At 32.6% G+C, this 17,774-nt stretch overlaps 2 protein-coding genes and 1 long non-coding RNA gene across 3 annotated transcripts; 1 reads left to right on the top strand and 2 right to left on the bottom strand.

Moving 5' to 3' along the window:
* Window positions 1-57: 57 nt before the first annotated feature.
* On the top strand, window positions 58-2,895 carry LOC133677335 (uncharacterized). The gene is made up of 2 exons (XR_009835740.1): window positions 58-2,204; window positions 2,360-2,895. It is a non-coding gene; the product is annotated as an uncharacterized LOC133677335 (long non-coding RNA).
* A 95-nt stretch (window positions 2,896-2,990) lies between these two features.
* LOC133677334 (ferritin, chloroplastic-like) lies at window positions 2,991-5,175 on the bottom strand. Its single transcript, XM_062099311.1, has 8 exons — window positions 4,817-5,175; window positions 4,633-4,716; window positions 4,471-4,531; window positions 4,294-4,381; window positions 4,008-4,069; window positions 3,792-3,857; window positions 3,426-3,489; window positions 2,991-3,306 (listed from the first exon to the last, which is right to left on the bottom strand). Exons 1-8 carry the CDS (start codon window positions 5,101-5,103, stop codon window positions 3,266-3,268), a joined length of 753 nt encoding a protein of 250 aa, XP_061955295.1. The 5' UTR covers window positions 5,104-5,175; the 3' UTR covers window positions 2,991-3,265.
* An 8,003-nt stretch (window positions 5,176-13,178) lies between these two features.
* On the bottom strand, window positions 13,179-15,682 carry LOC133676736 (ferritin-1, chloroplastic-like). The gene is made up of 8 exons (XM_062098467.1): window positions 15,300-15,682; window positions 15,115-15,198; window positions 14,954-15,014; window positions 14,769-14,856; window positions 14,287-14,348; window positions 14,104-14,169; window positions 13,691-13,754; window positions 13,179-13,568 (listed from the first exon to the last, which is right to left on the bottom strand). Exons 1-8 carry the CDS (start codon window positions 15,602-15,604, stop codon window positions 13,531-13,533), a joined length of 768 nt encoding a protein of 255 aa, XP_061954451.1. The 5' UTR covers window positions 15,605-15,682; the 3' UTR covers window positions 13,179-13,530.
* Between the last annotated feature and the right edge of the window lie 2,092 nt (window positions 15,683-17,774).

The following is a 17,774-nucleotide window of genomic DNA, read 5'->3' as shown; positions in this document are numbered from 1 at the left end:
ATAAACTCTTATGAAGATAAGAGGAAAAAGAAGAAGAAACTGTAGAAGTTAAAGAAGAAGGAGGATTGCGTTTATATCTTAGAGTATAAAAGTTTCGAATCTTTTTTTTATATGCTCATGCTTCTTTTTTTCCTGTAAACTAAACCTGAAAGGAGTTAGATTCAACTCACTTGCTGAACCCAAGAGGAATTGGGTCAGCTTGTGACTGCACCCAAGAATGGTTAGGGATGAGGGCACCATAGCCCAACATGGAGTTGGGCGCAGACACGTCCTTGACCCGATATGAGGTTGGGTGCAGACGCATCATAACTCAACATGGAGTTGGGCACGAACACGTCCTTGACCTAATATGGGATTGGTCGCAGACGCATCCTTACCCAACTTGAGATTGGGTGCTAACGCGTCACGATCTAATTTAGTGTTGGGTGTGGACCCATCATGACCCAAATTAGTGTTGAGCACGAACGCGCCTTTACCCAACTTAGAGTTGGGGATGGGCACTCCATGGGTTAATCTAGGGTTGGACTCGGACTCATCCTTGTCTAACTTAGAGTTAGGTATGAGCATGTATGACCTAATATGAAGTTGACCGTTGAAAATACATAATCACATTTTAAATTATGATTTTCATATGATATTTTATAAATGAGAGAGGGTTTTAGAAAATCATGAACCATCAATTACTACTGAACACTTCATTAATCTAATAGCACCAGTAATGGACAGAGCTTTCTTGTCTGTGTCTGCATATGTGGGAGAGAAAGTCAGGGAGAGAGGTTTAGACACCTCACAAAAGTTCTGAAGGAAACACCAACGAACCGTTTGACCATGGCCCCATCACTGCTTCCACTTGACTGCTGCATAAATGAGAATCTGTGGTGAGAGGAAAACTGGATTGGGAAGCTCAAAAATCTATTGCCTACTCACTCTCCATTTCTTCTCAATAAGCACTTCTATCTTTACCTTGTTACCGAGTCATTATTATTTCTAATCTGCATAATTAGATGATTAAGAATGGCGAATCCATTCTGTAGATCATATCAAAGGTTGCTAATCATCCTCGTTTTAGCTTAGGTTGATTGATATCATTTGCGTAATTCCTAGATATTAAGTTTTATGATGATCTTGATGAGATAAGCATCAAGTTAGGTGCATGAGAGGCATATATTTAATTATTTGATTGAATAATTAAGTTCTTGATGAGATAAGCATCAGAAATTATGCGTAATACCTTGTTTAGTGATACAATTAATTAAGATAGTGCTGGTTCTTAATGATAAATTCCGAGTGCTTCAGTAAAAATACTTTAACATTATGTTTAAAATATTCAACATGCATTTTTTTATACCTGCTTTATTTATTTATAAGACTATAGTTTTAGCGTAGAAAATGACGACATACGAGTCAATATTTCTCTCTGGCATTGCTTTTTATCCTCAATAATTCAGAAAATAACAGACGTGATGAACTTGCTAATTAAGATTCAATATATTACATCATGACTAGAAAACGACGTGACGTGCAAGTGGGTTCACTACAGAAATGCTCATCACCTATATGCTTGGTGGCAATGTTACCTTTTACCAATGGATTGAATCAATTTAACTATATAAAGGAGGGGAGAGATCTGCCCCTTCCAATAAATGTAAAATTTCACACTCACATGGAAATTGGAGGGAGGGAGATGGATTTCAATCAAGTAGCTGATAAACCTTGTGCTGTTTGCATACCATTCCCAGCTCAGGGTCACATAGCCCCAATGCTAAAGTTAGCAAACTCTTACATTTTAATGGCTTCCACATAACCTTTGTCAGTACTGAGTGTAACCACACACGACTTCTCAAATCCAGAGGTTCTAACTCTCTGGATGGCTCACCGGACTTTTGGTTCGAAGCTATACCTGACGGCCTCCCACAGACAGATGATTCTGATGCAACTCAGGGCATCCCTTCTATCTGTGAATCCACTGCAAAAAACTGCTCGGTCCCTTTTCGCAATATACTTCACAGGCTCGATGACAGTGCTTCATCTCCAACGTCCAGCCGGTGACCTGTGATGATTCTGATGGTGCTGTGTCTGTACACATGATGCTGCTGAGGAATTTGGGATTCCTAACCTACTGTTACATACACACAGTGCCTGTGGGCTCTTAGGCTGCACACAGTTCCGCGTTCTTGTTGAAAGGGGCTTAACACCTCTCAAAGGTATAAAAGTTGTTTCATGCTCAAAATTTAAGATTCATGTAAATTTTGGAAGCATCACTGTACTAACACCGCAGGAAATGCGAAGGGTCCGGCTAACAGCCAAAAAGCTTTCTTATAATAAGTTCTGACCATTTTTCCTCCTGGATTCCTTGCAGAAACGAAGGATAGAGGCATGTTAACAAGTTAGTGTCCACAAGAGGAGATTTTAAAGCATCCATCTATAGGAGTATTTGCAAGTCACATGGGATGGAATTCGGTCCTTGAGATGAGAGCCTTAGTTGTGGAGTTCCATTTCTTTTTTTCCATTTTTTGCAGAGCAGCAAAACAGTTGGTGTTCTTGCAGCAAATGGGATATCGGCATGGAGATAAAGGGTGATGTAAAGAGAGATCAAGTTGGGAAGCTTTATGAGAAGTAATGGAGGGAGAAAGGGGTAAATAAATGAAAAGGAAGGCGATGGAACGGAAGACGAAGGCAGAAGAAGCTGCCAGCCCCGGTAGTTTTTCTTGCAGGAACTTCAAGAATTTGCTAACAGACACTCTTTTGGTGCAAACAAAGAAATAATTTTGAGAAAGGTAAGTATATTTGTATCAACAAGAAAAAAATCAATGCAATAGATTTTCTCTGCCCTTTAACAAGAAATCAATGTAATGATTGTTGTGTACCAAATAAAACAAGCTATGGTTCACCCAATCAGCTCTGAATCATATGATTTAACTTGATGAACAGACTCCATATTTATAGATCAATCAACTGAAGTGATTCTATTGTCAAACAGCATGAAGTCATAAGGGAACATAAAGCAACTTCCATTCTTTAAATACTAATACATTGCAGCTCCATATCAAGCTTTCACATGAAATCATTGATTCCAAATCTGTTTTCGTATTGTTGCCACACATTTTATTGAAAGCAAAGCAGCTACCTCCTTCTTACTACATTAATGTCTATTATACATCCTACACTGAAAATTTATTATCCTCCATCCATTAAAACCCTAGAGAAGATATCCTAAATCTACAATATCACAGACTTGAACCGAGAACAGTTGCAGATTGTATTTTCACACCTCATGGAGGAGCTTCTGATCAAAGTGCCATACTCCTGCAAGTCCACAGACACTTGCTTAAAACCCAAAATTATAAATATATGGAGAATGGAATGGTAAGTGGACTAGCATAGTGAAAGCAGCGAGATACTGAAAATGTAAGTTATATGCATACCATGGCCTTTTCCAACCATCCGCAATTGAGTGACATATTCTGCTATCTTCTTAATGGATTCAACCTGTTAAAAAATTTGTATTAGTCATAGTATGAAGCAATAAGTATTTTTGCAACTGTGAAAGTAAAATGTTACCAATTTTTGACGTGACTGTTCTTCTACATTAAATTTTTCAATTTGGGACAGAACAAATGCCTAACAGGAGGAAAACAGCAATCTTTTTTTTTCTAGAAATAGATGAATGAATGTTTTTAAATGCATAATCTGGCACGACCTCCTTCCAGTGTTTCTCACAGGATTAGTGCATACAGATGTTCAAGTCAGTATTATATCCAGGGAAAGAAACAAAATTATTTTGAGCTTACCTGCTCTTCCAAAAACTCGCTTTCGATGAAATCTTGCATTTGTGGATCATTGTTCTCATCTGCCACCTGTTATTTATCAAGAACACAGTTTAGCTCATGAGCACAATTCTGAAAACGTTGACAATTCCAGGCATTCAATGCAAGAAAGTACATAATACTTCCTAATTGCATAAAATAAAAATAGAAAAAACATGGTGATGGCAAAAGACACATCACCTTGTGCAAGCTCAGTAATTTCTCATTTGTCAACTTCTCCAAAGACAATGCCAGTTCCATAGCTGAATCAAAGACAGCCCAAGTTAATTAACTCAGAAACTGTAAACATTGTCCATTACAGAAACATATCCTGACACCTCTATATAATGGAAAGCATAACAAAGATTGGAGACAAAATCCACCAACTAATTCACTTCCATTAAGATATGGACGGGATTAATTGGAGACAAAATCCACAAATAATACTCGGGAGTTTCTAGCAATGAACACGAGTCTAGACACATACCATATAGTGCATCTCCTTTCTCAACATGCTCAAATTCAGAAACTGGTGTCAGTATAGAGTGAAGCACCACTTTCCCTCCTCGTATATTCTAATCACATATATTTGGAAAATAATTAATTAAGAATACCAAAAATTAAAAAGAACATAATCGATTTTCAAAAGGTAAGTGGTATGTACCTGATACTTCATGAGCTTCTCAGCATGTTCTCTTTCTTCTTCACTTGATTCCTTGAAGAATCTGATTAGAACATGAACACACCATACCTCGGTTACTACAAATCATTAAAAAAAAATAAGCTAAGTAGCCAAGAACAAAGAAACGGGATCTGGTGTGGTTACTTGGCTAGGCCTTTGAGAGCAATGTTATCCCTGTCAAAATAGGCAAACATGGCATGGTATACGTAGGAAGCAGAATACTCCACACTGTTAACACAAAACAGAAACACATATCAATAACTATCTATTCTACAATGAAATTTCAAGATTATGTATCTTTTACATAAAGAGAAAAGTTATTACTGACTTGATCTGCTCGTTAATGGCAGCTTCACACTCATCCACATAGAACTGACGAGCAAGAGAAACCTGACGAGAAATAGGGACAAGAAATTCCTCCCTCTTCACCTCTTCAAATGGCTGGAACACTAGACCGGTAAGAGTTCCACTGGCAGAAGAAACTACAAGACTAGTGTTCCTTTTCTTTCTGGAAAACAAAGGCAAGGAAGAAATGCCATGCCCACCACTAGCAGCGTCCCCTTGCTTTGTTGCAAGGGAAAAGGCAGAAACACTTCTCGAAAAAGTTGAAGCCATGGCTTAGAATGAGAAAAACAGAGGTTTTTTGCTATGTAAATGGAGATTTGTGGGTGTGCAGAGGGTGAAGGAGCAGAGGGTGTTTAAATACAGAGAGGAGGTGCCAGAGGATGGATGAGGTTTGTTTCGGACCGCTGGATCAAGTTACATATTTAGGGCTTAGATCTTGCCACGTTTCGAGGGCGTGTGGAGGGCTCGTGGTCTATCCAGTGTGAACGGAACCTCTCCTTATAAATTCTTTCCACGTTGCGATCTTATAATCCCCAAGACTTGTCCTTCCTTTCTCAATCGCTTGAGTGTAGTAAATAATCGTACTCGCGGTGTGAGACCAGGAACTGTACGTATTTTAGACTTTTCGTTTTGATTTGAAAGTTTCATTGGTGGCGTGAATTCACGTGACAGGCGTGTGAGTAGGTTGATATTTTTCCACGCTGCCAAAAACTTTGAATTTGGACATGTATTTTGTCGTATTTAGCGCGAGACAGCCACGCTTTGCAAGAAACCAATTTAGTCCCTTTAATTGAGTCGATCCAGCAATAAAACCCTAATAAATCCACCTTTTCAAATCTGGACCTTTTTATCACATTTTTTCAATTCAAACGCATTGGGATAAATTATAAATATACCTCGAATAATATAAGGAGGGTAATTAAATTTATTAAATCTTCATTTCAATTGAGTTGAAATAACAAATTGTGAGGAGTATAGGGTGGATTTGATGAATATTGTTATAGGGGCTGATCTGGATAATTTATACAAACACAGGGTCTAAAGTGGAAGATATTTCCTCTTTTCTTGTCTTGTGATTTTCTGAGCTGGCATGGTCGCCATCCGAGACTAAAAATAACAAGCTTGTTCTGTTTGCCTGCTGTTTCTACCCCATTCCAGATCTTGCACTTGATTTACGGGCAATCGAAAGTGTAGCAGTAATTTTTTTAAGCTATTTTTATTTGTGTGTGTGTGTGTGTGTGTGTGTGTGTGTGTGTGTGTGTGTGTGTGTGTGTGTGTGTTAATTTTTTAAAATTTATTTTTAAAATCAATATATGAAAATGATATTAAAAAATTAAATTTTAATAAAAAAAATTATAGTTTTTAAACTCGATCCTGTCCAAGACCCGAATTCCTGGTTTTGACCGGATCACTGGGTTGGTCGAGTCAATCTCTATTTTAAAAAAATTCAAAATAGAATCGTTTTAATAAAAAAATAAAAACAAAAATCAACGGGTTGTAATTAGGTTTTTAACCGGGTTTTATTGAGTTAATCGGTTCACCAAATCATGATTTTTCATATTTTTTTATTAATCTAAACCAATTTCAGTTTTGAGTTTCAAATCCACTCGTCGGACCGCTTTAGGTTTTAAAACTATCTGAAAAACAGTTAATCATCACTCTAAACGGTGTCTTACTAAGCAAACTGGGTCAATCATTAATTATGGACTATGAAGAAAAGAAACAATGGGCCAGCCCAGTAATTAATGGGCTCATAAATGGGTTTGGGCCAGAATTAGAAGATTGTTGCAAAACAATGGGACTTTCGTTGGAGGACTGTAAATGTGTAGTTCCTTCCTCTCTGTGCCATTACTTCCGGCCATTGTTGCCATCTGATAAGTATTTGGATTAGGTCATCTTCATTTGATTGCTTTCTTTTCACCAGTCTCCATGAACGATGGGAGGCATGTTATATATATATAGGAGATGATGCCACAAAAACGTTATTTTTTTCGTGGAATTTTAAATTACGTTGTATATTTCCTCATCTGATTATATATATATATATATATATATATATATATATATATATATATATATATATATATATATATATATAATCAACCACACAAATGAAAAAAATCCTTAATGTTTTTACTTTTCAAAACATGCATGATTGATTATAGTGAAAACCCACACATGAAAAAAAATCTTTAATGTTTTTACTTTTCAAAACATGCATGATTGATTATAGTGAAAACCCCTAAAAAATGGAAAAAAATCTTTAATGCTTTTACTTTTCAAAACATGCATGATTGATTATAATGAAAACCCTTAAAAAATGGACATCCACGTGTATAAAAATTATATTGAATTTAAAATGATATATATAAAACTTTAAGAAGGGCCTAGAGAGTGATTGTCTTTATAGTTGAATTGTGTTTTTGAAACTTTTTTAGTTTTTTTTTCTGCTTCAAATTAGTTTTTTTTGTGTGTTTTTAGATTATTTTAATATGCTGATGTTAAAAATAATTTTTTTAAAATAAAATAAAATAATATTATTTTAATATATTTCCAAACGAAAAGTATTTTAAAAAGCAACTTTTATCATAATTTTAAACACCCTTTTAGTATTATGGTAGCTAAAAAAAGGTTTAACAATTCTAACCTTTAGATTAGTAGATGCTCAATAATTAAAAATATTAAAAAAAATAAAAAGTATATTTTGTTTTATCAGACACATCAAATTTCCATCCTCATGTAAAAGGCAAGTGGATCAAGAAAGGAATTAATAGGATGAAAACCATTGTCCACAATTAAATTTAAGATATATTATTTTGTATCTTTAATTTTAATTAAGTTTTCCATGTATAATAGGGTGATTAAGAAAATTTTAGTAATTAGGGTTTTTAATAATCTTTTATTTTAGCCACTTGTAATGAATATGAATAAACTTGTAATGAATATGAATAATAATATCAATGAAGTCTTTGGATCATTATAAAGTCTTTAAAAGTTGTCTTACATGTTTTAGGCTAATGGTTTGAAAGTTATTGCAAAATTTAAAACTTGGAAAAAGTAATGAATTGATAACTTGCAAAATTTAGCCTTCCAATAAGTCTTATGATAAAAAAGAATAATTGATATTGAGATCTTTGATTTAATAGGTAATTTTTTTAAATTGAAGTTGTGAAGTAAAAGTTATTATCAATGAAAAAAAGCTAATTAAAGGTATAAGATTTTGATTTGATGGTTATTATGATTTTTTATCTAGTCATATTGGAAAACATGTTTGATTATTATTGTGATTAGAGTAACCAAGATTTTTGTTTTTACTTTGAATGATATTGTGCAATCCATGTTTATGTTCTAAATAAATAATTTGAGTTATTAAAAGTTTATGAATGAATTGTGAAATTGGTTATTACATTATTTTATTTTAAAAAAAAATATATCACAACCTTTTATAACCTATCTTAGTTTTTATTTATAAATAATTTGATAATTTTCATAAACAAGAAAAAAACAAAGAGCAAGGGCTATAATAACATATTAGGGGTTTTAAGTGAATATAAGGGTGGTTTGAGGTCTCTAAGTTATAATGGTAATTAGACTTTGATTAAGTTGAAAATTAAAAAGAAACTCAATGGCATTTTAGCGAATCAATATTTTATAGTGTTAAGAGTTCTTAATTTTCTCTAGGGACTTTTTGAATTTGTATATGTTTTGCTTGTCTTAAATTGTAGGTCCAAATAGGAAAAGAAACATTTATGTATTTAGTCCCTATAAAAATCTAAAGTTGTCATATTTTAAGGTAAGACTTATTTATGAGTGTTTTTATTTTCTATACTTTGGTGATTGGAGAGAGGAAAGAAAAGGTGAGTCATGGTTACGTTGGGATTTTGAGGTGAGAGAGAAATTTTATATAACACCTTGTAATTTTCTACTTTTTTATATTGAATTTAATAGTATGAATGACTTCAATCTGTGGCATATTAAGATATGTGTATTGTTAGTTCAATAAGGCTTATAAAAGGCCTTAAAAGGTATAAACTTACCTATAGGGATGATGATGAGGAGAAATAAGATCTAATGAAATAGGCACATAGTGATATTCAACTTTATTTATTTGATGAGATTCTGAGAAAGTTTGTTGAGGAGACAACTACTGGATTGTAGGAAAAGGCTGAAAACTTTTTGCATGACCAAATCCCTAACAAACTGATGACATTTAAAGCATTGATTGTATACTATTCGAATGAAAGAAGGCATGCCTCTTAAAGATCATCTTGATGAATTCAATAGAGTAATTTTAAATTTGTATAATATTGATGTTAAGGTTGAAGATGGGGACCAAAGTTTGATTTTATTATGTTTATTACCTCTATCTTATGATTGTTTTGCTGATACTTTATTGTATTGACATGATATTCTTAGTTCAGATGATGTCAAAACTTATTAAACTCTAAAGAGTTGGAAAAGTAAGTGTTAGAGAGTCATAATGATGATCATGCATATAGCTTAATTGTGAATGATGGAATAAATAATAAGGGTTTGAGAAATGGAGGCATATTTAGATCAAAATTGAAGTCTATGAAAATTAAATGCTTTGAATGTCTTAAAATATCGCACTTTAGGCATAATTATCCTAAGCGGAAAGGTAAGGAAAAGAAGGAGAAAACCTCTGATGATGTAAAAGATGCTAGTGAAAAAAAAATTATAATGACACTAAAATTATTCTAGCTATGTGTGTTGGTAAATATTGATTTAGCTAATGCATCATACGTGTTTAATCCAGATTGTATTTCTACTTAGTTATGACACATACGACTAAAGTATATTGAATTTTAACAAATGAGATTTGTTCTATGATCAAGAACCAGATAAATTGAATTTTTATGAGCATTGTATTTATGGAAAAGAGTGCAGGGTGAAATTCAGTATAATTATTCATTGTATCAAAGGTATTATTTTTGTCTTCTCCTATTATGTCAAAAAGTATAGTACAATATTTGTTGATATTATTGATGACTACTTTAAAAAGGTCTATATGTATTTTATAAAAAAAAATAAATGATGTGTTTGTCACTTTCAAATAGTATAAAGATTTGATTGAAAAATAAATTAGTATGAACATCATGTGTTTAAGAAATGATAATGATTTGGAATTCTAAGAATAAAGGAATTGTTAGACTTTACATTGTCAAGAATACACCATAACAAAATTGGGTTGCGGAACGTATGAATATGAGACTATTGAAAAGACATGTCATATGCTTTCACGAGTTATATTGTCAAATGACTTTTAAGCTGAAGTAGTTAACATGGTTTGTTATATGGTGAATAGATCTTCATCGATAGTTTTAAAGTTCAAGACTCCATATGAAATATGATTTGGTTCTTATGTTAATTGCTCTAAACTGAAAGTATTTAGTTGTTCTACTTATGCTTATATTAAAAAAGATAAACTTGAGTCGAGAAAAAGGAAATGCATATTACTAGGCTATTCATCTAGGTTGAATGGATATTGGTTATGGTGTATTGATCCCAAGTCACTTAAGTTTAATACTAGTAGGGATGTGACTTTTGATGACTTTTCTATGTTTCATAAGGAAAACGAGTCGAATGGTGTTGATGTTAAGATGGACTGAGATACTAACAATAAAAATGCACCTGAAGAACAATATTATAATATTGCAACAAAAAGACAAAAGATAGATAAAAGCACAAGTTAAGTATGATTATGCTAATTTAATTGATTTTGCCTTGAATGTTGTACAGAGTCTTAATGATCATGAACCTTGTTCTTACAAAAAAGTAATTTTTTACAAAAAAATCTTATTAATGGATGCTTATTATGAATAAAGAGATTGAATCTCTTTATGAGAACCAAACATGAGAGCTTGTTAAACCATCACAGAGTCAGAATATTATTGGGTACAAATAGGTTTATAAAAGGAAAGATGGAATCCTAGAGGTTAATGATGTAAGGTTTAAAGCACGCCTAGTTGCTAAGGGTTTGTTGACTTTAATAAAGTATTCTCTCCAGTTATGAAGGATAGTTTCATCCAGATATTATTTGTTGTAGTTGTTTTGTTTAATTTAAAGCTTGAGTAGCTAGATATCAAAATTATTTTTCTATATGGTGAGTTGAAAGAAAGGATTTATATGCATCAACCCAAGAGTTTTATAGATTAAGGTAAGGAAGACTAAGTTTACTTATTAAAGAAGTCATTGTATGACTTGAAGTAGTCACAAAAACAATAATATAAAATGTTTAATACTTTTATATTTGGACATTGTTATTTAGGAGTGATTATAATATTTGTTTGTATTTCAGGAAGCTTTCAGATGATTCATTTGTGTACTTGTTATTGTATGTTGATGATATATCAATTGTTTTAAAAAATATATATGAGACTAACAATTCAAAGGATTAGTTGAGTAGTGGGTTTGAAATTAAGAATTTGGATGCAACCAAAAAGATTTCAAATATAGTTAGTTGTCTCATTAAGAAAAATTAAGAGAAATTCAAGAGTTCCAACTATTATTTTGAACATGTTTGATTCCTTAAAACAAGAGGTTTTGGGTGCTCTTACAACAATGTTCCATCCTATTTATGATATCGATCCTCTCCACTTGCCCGCTAATAAGCAGATAACAGATGATAAACTAAGCTATATTGGTTCAAATTTATGAAAAGAACAATCAACCTTCATTGAATACACAACAAATGCTAGAATTGGCTTAAGTCTTGGCTAACAATAAAATTTTTTTCTCTTGGATAATAAGGTCTAACAACGATCATGGTGTTAATCTTTGTTGTAAATATAGTAGATTAATAAACAATGATATTTAGTTTACCATAACAAGAGCATACAAAATATAAAAAAAAATGTTCAATAAAAGTCTGTAATGCATACAATTTTAAATCTATAAACACACAAAATAAAACTTAAAACAAACATGCTTTTAACAAAAATATAATAAAAGAATACAAGCATGTATATTAAGTATATATTCAAACCTGTAATTGATATAAAATCAAAGTCTTGATATGTATATTGTTATTATTCAATTTTTGACCCCATGTTTTTCTAAATATTTTCAAAATACCAAAAAAAATTCAAAATCTTTTTTGTGACACACTTGTGTTATTTCATCATTGTCAATGTCTTTTTGAGAATCCAAAATATATTTTTAAAATGTTCAGTTATTAAAATATTTATTTCAAAATCATTGATTTTTTTTTATATCAAGTTTACGTTGTCCTTTTCAAAAAATTAAAAAGAAAGGAGAAGGACCAAAGTATTTGGAAGAAAAATAAAGGAGGACTAAAAGTTTGAAAAAGACAAGTGGGGAAAAAAAAACACTACCCCATATAATCCCACTTACCCATATTTTCCCACTCACACTTAAAAAAACACAAAATCACACTTACCTATTATTCTTCCACTCTCCCATGCTCCACCATGAACCCCATTAAAAAACAAATAATAATAAAAAATTATGGATGGGGTTTGGAGAAAAAGGTTAGTGACGGGCAAAAATGGGGGTCCTTCAAAAGAAAAGAGGAGATTGTTGAAAACCTATGGAGGAGCCTGATTCGGCTAGCACCTCCCCATTTTTTCAACAACAGTCAGTAAAAAACCCATAGTTTAAATTATGTTAATATTCTATATTAAATAGCATATATTAAAGATTGAATTTCAGTAAAATTTTAATTTTAAAAGTGAGTAAATCCCATTTTTAATTTAGCTTTAAATGTGTCCTCTAACCTTGTTATTCAAACATATTTCCACCTGAATTCCTTACAGAAGCAAAGGATAGAGGCATGTTAGCAAGTTAGTGTCCACAACAGCAGATTTCAAAGCACCCATCAATAGGAGTATTTGTAAGTCACTTGGGATGGAATTCGGTCCTTGAAGCCTTAGTTGTGGAGTTTTTCTCAGAGCAGCAAACCAACTGTTGGATTGCTTGCAACAAATGGGGTATCGGCATGGAGATAAACGGTGATGTTAGGAGAGATCAAGTTGGGAAGCTTGTTATAGAGTCAATGGAGGGAGAAAAGGGTAAAGAAATGAAAAGGACGGCGATGGAATGGAAGACAAAAGCAGAAGAAGCTGCCAGCCCCGGAGGTTCTTCTTGCAAGAGCTTCGAAAATCTGGCAGCATACATTATTTTGGTGCAAAAAACAAGAAATAAAATTGAGAAAGGTAAAACTAGTAGTTTTGCCAGTATTTTTGTATCAACAAAAAAATCAATGCAATGGATTTTCTCTGCCCTTCAACAAGAAATCAATGTACTGATTGTTCTGTAACAAATCAAGCAAGCTATGGTTCACAAATCAGCTCTGAATCATATGATTTAATTTGATCAACAGACTCCATATTTATAGATCAATCAACTGAAGTGATTCTACACTCAAACAGCTTGAAGTCAAAAGGGAACATCAAGCAACATCCATACTTACAATACAAATACATTTCACCTCCAAATAAAAGAGTCCAAATCTGTTTTCGTAATGTTGCCGCACATTTTATTGAAAGCAAAGCAGCTACCTCCTTACTACATTAATGTCTATTATACATCCTACACTGAAAATTTATTATCCTCAATCCATTAAAACTCCTAGAGAAGTTATCCTAAATCTACTATAGCACAGACTTGAACCCAGAACAGGTGCAGATTGTATTTTCACATCATGCAGCATGAGCCTCATGCATGGAGGAGCATCTGATCAAAGTGCCATACTCCTGCAAGTTCACAAAAACTTGTCTTAAAACCCAAAGTTATAAATATATGGAGAATGGAAGAGTAGTGGACTAGCATGCTGAAAGTAACAAAGATACTGAAAACGTAATTTATTAGAGCATACCATGGCCTTTTCCAACCATCCGCAATTGAGTTACATATTCTGCTATCTTCTTAATGGATTCAACCTGTTAAAAAAATTGCATATGTCAGAGTATGATGCAATAAGTATCCTTGCAAGTGTGAAAGTAAAATGTTACCAATTTCTTATGTGATTGTTCTTCCGTATAAAAATTTTCAATTTTGTTCTAAGTTTTGGACAGAACAAATGTCTAACAGGTTGATGACAGGAGGAAAACAGTAATCTTTTTTTCTGGAAATAGATGAGTGAATGTTTTTAAATGCATAATCTGATATCTTTATTTTCACCTTCAATCTGGCACGACCGCCTTCCAGTGTATCTCACAGGATTAGTGCACACAAGTGTTCAATCCAGTATTATATCCAGGGAAAGAAACAAAATTTTTTTGAGCTTACCTGCTCTTTCAAAAACTCGCTATCGATGAAATCTTGCAATTGTGGATCATTGTTCTCATCTGCCACCTGTTATTTATCAAGAACACAGTATAGCTCATGAGCACAATTCTGAAAACATTGATTATTCCAGGCATTTAATGCAAGAAAGTACGAAAAACATGGTGAAGGCAAAAGACACATCACCTTGTGCAAGTTCAGTAGTTTCTCATTTGTCAACTTCTCCAAAGACAATGCTAGTTCCATAGCTGAATCAAAGAATCAAAGACAGCCCAAGTTAATTAACTCAGAAACCGTAAACGTTTTCCATTACAGAAACATAAAAAAGATTGGAGACAAAATCCACCAACTAAGTCACTTCCATTAAAATATGGATGGAATAATGATGTAGCCGGGGTTATATAAAATTAAAGGTTATGAGTATTCTAATAATAATTTGTATAACTAGATAGAGATGTGCCACCAACCGATCATGTTAATGACTTTGTAGATGTTTTTTTAGATCAATACGACAAAATCCACAAATAATACTTAACAGTTTCTATAAATTTAGAGTTTATATTTGTAATCCTTTTCACTAGTTAAATCTTGTGTTTTATGTATTAACGACAAAATCCACAAATAATACTTAACAGTTTCTAGCAATGAACATAAGTCTAGAAACATACCATATAATGCATCTCCTTTGTCACCATGCTCAAATTCAGAAACGGGTTTCAGTATGGAGTGAAGCACTACTTTCCCTCCTCGTATATTCTAATCACATATATTTGGAAAATAATTAATTAAGAATACCAAAAAATAAAAAGTATATATTCGAGTTCGAAAAAGGAAGTGGTAGCCTGGTAGGTACCTGATACTTCATGAACTTCTCAGCATGTTCTCTTTCTTCTTCACTTGATTCCTTGAAGAATCTGATTAGAACATGACCACACCATACCTCAGTTACTACAAATCAACAGAAAAAATAAGGGAAGTAGCCAAGAACAAAGAGACAGGATCTTGTGTGGTTACTTGGCTAGGCCTTTGAGAGCAATGTTATCCCTGTCAAAATAGGCAAACATGGCATGGTAGACGTAGGAAGCAGAATACTCCACACTGTTAACACAAAACACAAACACAAATCAATATCTATCTACTCTACAATGAGATTTCAAGATTATGTATCTCTTACAAAAAGAGAAAAATTTATTACTGACTTGATCTGCTCGTTAATGGCAGCTTCACACTCATCCACATAGAACTGACGAGCAAGAGAAACCTGACTAGAAATAGGAACAAGAAAGTCCTCCCTCTTCACCTCTTCAAATGGCTGGAACACCAGACCAGTAATAGTTTCTCCGGTGGCAGAAGAAACTACAAGACTAGTGTTCCTTTTCTTTCTGGAAAGCAAAGGCAAGGAAGAAATGCCATTCCCACCACTAGCACCAAGAGCACTAACAGTGTCCCCTTGCTTTGTTGCATGAGAAAAGGCAGAAACACTCCTCGAAAAAGTTGAAGCCATAGCTTAGAATGAGAAAAAAAGAGAGGTTTTTTGCTATGTAAATGGAGATTTGTGGGTGTGCAGAGGGTGAAGGAGCAGAGGGTGTTTAAATACAGAGAGGAGGTGCCTGAGGATGGATAGGGTTTGTTTCGGACCGTTGGATTAAGTTAGATATTTAGGGTTCGGATCTTGACACATGTCGAGGGCGTGTGGAGGGCTCGTGGTCTATACTGTGTGAACGCAACCTCTCCTTGTAAATTCTTTCCACGTAGCAATCATATGATCCCCAAGACTTATCTTTTTTCATTCACTCGCTTGAGTGTACTAAACAATTATACTCGCGATGTGAGGCCGATAACTGTACGTATTTAGACTTTTAGTTTTTATTTGAAGATTTCAGTGGTGGCGTGATTTCACGTGACAGGTGTGTGCGTTGGTTGATATTTTTCCAAGCTGCCAAAAACTTTGAATTTGGACATGAATGTGGTCTCTTAGCGCGAGCCAGCTACTTTTTCCAAGAAACCAATTTAGTCCCTTTAATTGAGTCGATCCAGCAATAAAACCCTAACAAAATGTAGTTCTTTCATTTTCGTCAATCCAGCAATGAAACCCTAATAAAAACCCGTTTCTTCAATTTTACCCCGACATTTTATCAATTATAATTATTATAATTATTATTTAATTAATTATTATTAATTAAAAAAAGCTAAAGACTGTAAAAAATTATAAAATACTAAACACTATAAATTGCTATAGTATTTTCTCATATTAACTTTTTCTTTTTCTTTTTGCTTGATCATATGATTTTCTATTTCTTTTCTTTATTTTTTTAAGATTTTTATCAAAATTATTTTTGTTGATTTTACTTTTTAATATTATGATGGTTGAAAATTTAGCTTTGTAATTTGTTTCTTTTTATTCTGTCTTTCTATGAGATTAACGTGGTTTACGAGTTTGTTAAGGTAACTCAGGTTGGCTAGGGTTATGGGTTCGATGAGGTTTTTTTTTTCTTTTTTTTAATTGAACTTAATTTTTTTATAGTTTATTTGTTCTCATATAGTTTAGAGAAAATCATGTTTTAAACTTTATAAAGTACAAAAATTAAAGGGTATGGAGAAACCACTATTCACCCACGTTCATTGCATTGTAGATTACAATAGCAATCCACAATGTTTTGTTTTTCTTTTTTTTAATTCTGTTATGATTTTTAAAAAATTTGTTTTTGTCGATTTCATCTTTTAAAATTGGGATGGTTGAGAATTTAGTTTCATAATTTGTTTCTTTTTATTTTTTCTTTATATGAAGTTTTCATGGTTTGCTAGTTTGCCAAAATAACCTAAGCTGTCTCGGTTTACAGGTTTGGTGGGTTGTCTATTTTTTTTAATTGAACTTGACTTTTTTATAGTCTATTTTTTCTCACATAATTAAAAAAATAGTTTTAGAGAAAAGTCATGTTATAAAACTTTATAAAATAATAAAAATTAAAGGATGTACCATTATTCATCAACATCCATTGCATTGTGGATTACAATAGTAATCCACAATATTTTGCTTTCTTTCCTTTTTTTTTGAATTTTTGTTATGATATTTTTTTTCAAAATTGTTTTTGTTAATTTCAACTTTTAGTATCGAGATGATTAAGAATTTAGCTTTGTAATTTGTTTTTTTATTTTGTCTTTCTATGAAATTAGCGTGGTTTGCGAATTTACCAAGGTAACCCAGGTTGCCTTAGTTTATGGGTTTTGTGGGGTGTTTTTGTTTTTTAATTGAACTTGACTTTTTTTTTTTCATCTATTTTTTTTCTCATATAGTTAAAAATAGTTTAAGAGAAAATTCATGTTATTAAACTTTATAAAGATCATTGACCTATTCACTAGTTTACGGGTCTAGCAAATTTAACTTTTCTTTTTAATTAGTTTTTTTATTTTATCCTTAAATAATTGTTTAATTGAAAATACGATTTCATAATTGGTTTTGTTTCTCTTTTTTATGACGTTGTCGCGGTCTCAAAAAAACTTCTCTGTATTGGATTGATGTTTGGTAAAAAAAAGTTAAATGATGTTATTAAACCTAATAAAGTTTATGACATGGGTCTCGGGAGGATTAAGATCGATTCAATCTGTCATTGTCTCAATATTTTTTTAAAAAAGTTCACATCCTGAAATTCTTTTAAAATCTAAGTCATGTTTTA

This window comes from Populus nigra, chromosome 17 (assembly GCF_951802175.1).
Source record: "Populus nigra chromosome 17, ddPopNigr1.1, whole genome shotgun sequence".
NCBI lineage: Eukaryota > Viridiplantae > Streptophyta > Magnoliopsida > Malpighiales > Salicaceae > Populus > Populus nigra.
This window is presented reverse-complemented; position numbering and strand designations above follow the sequence as displayed.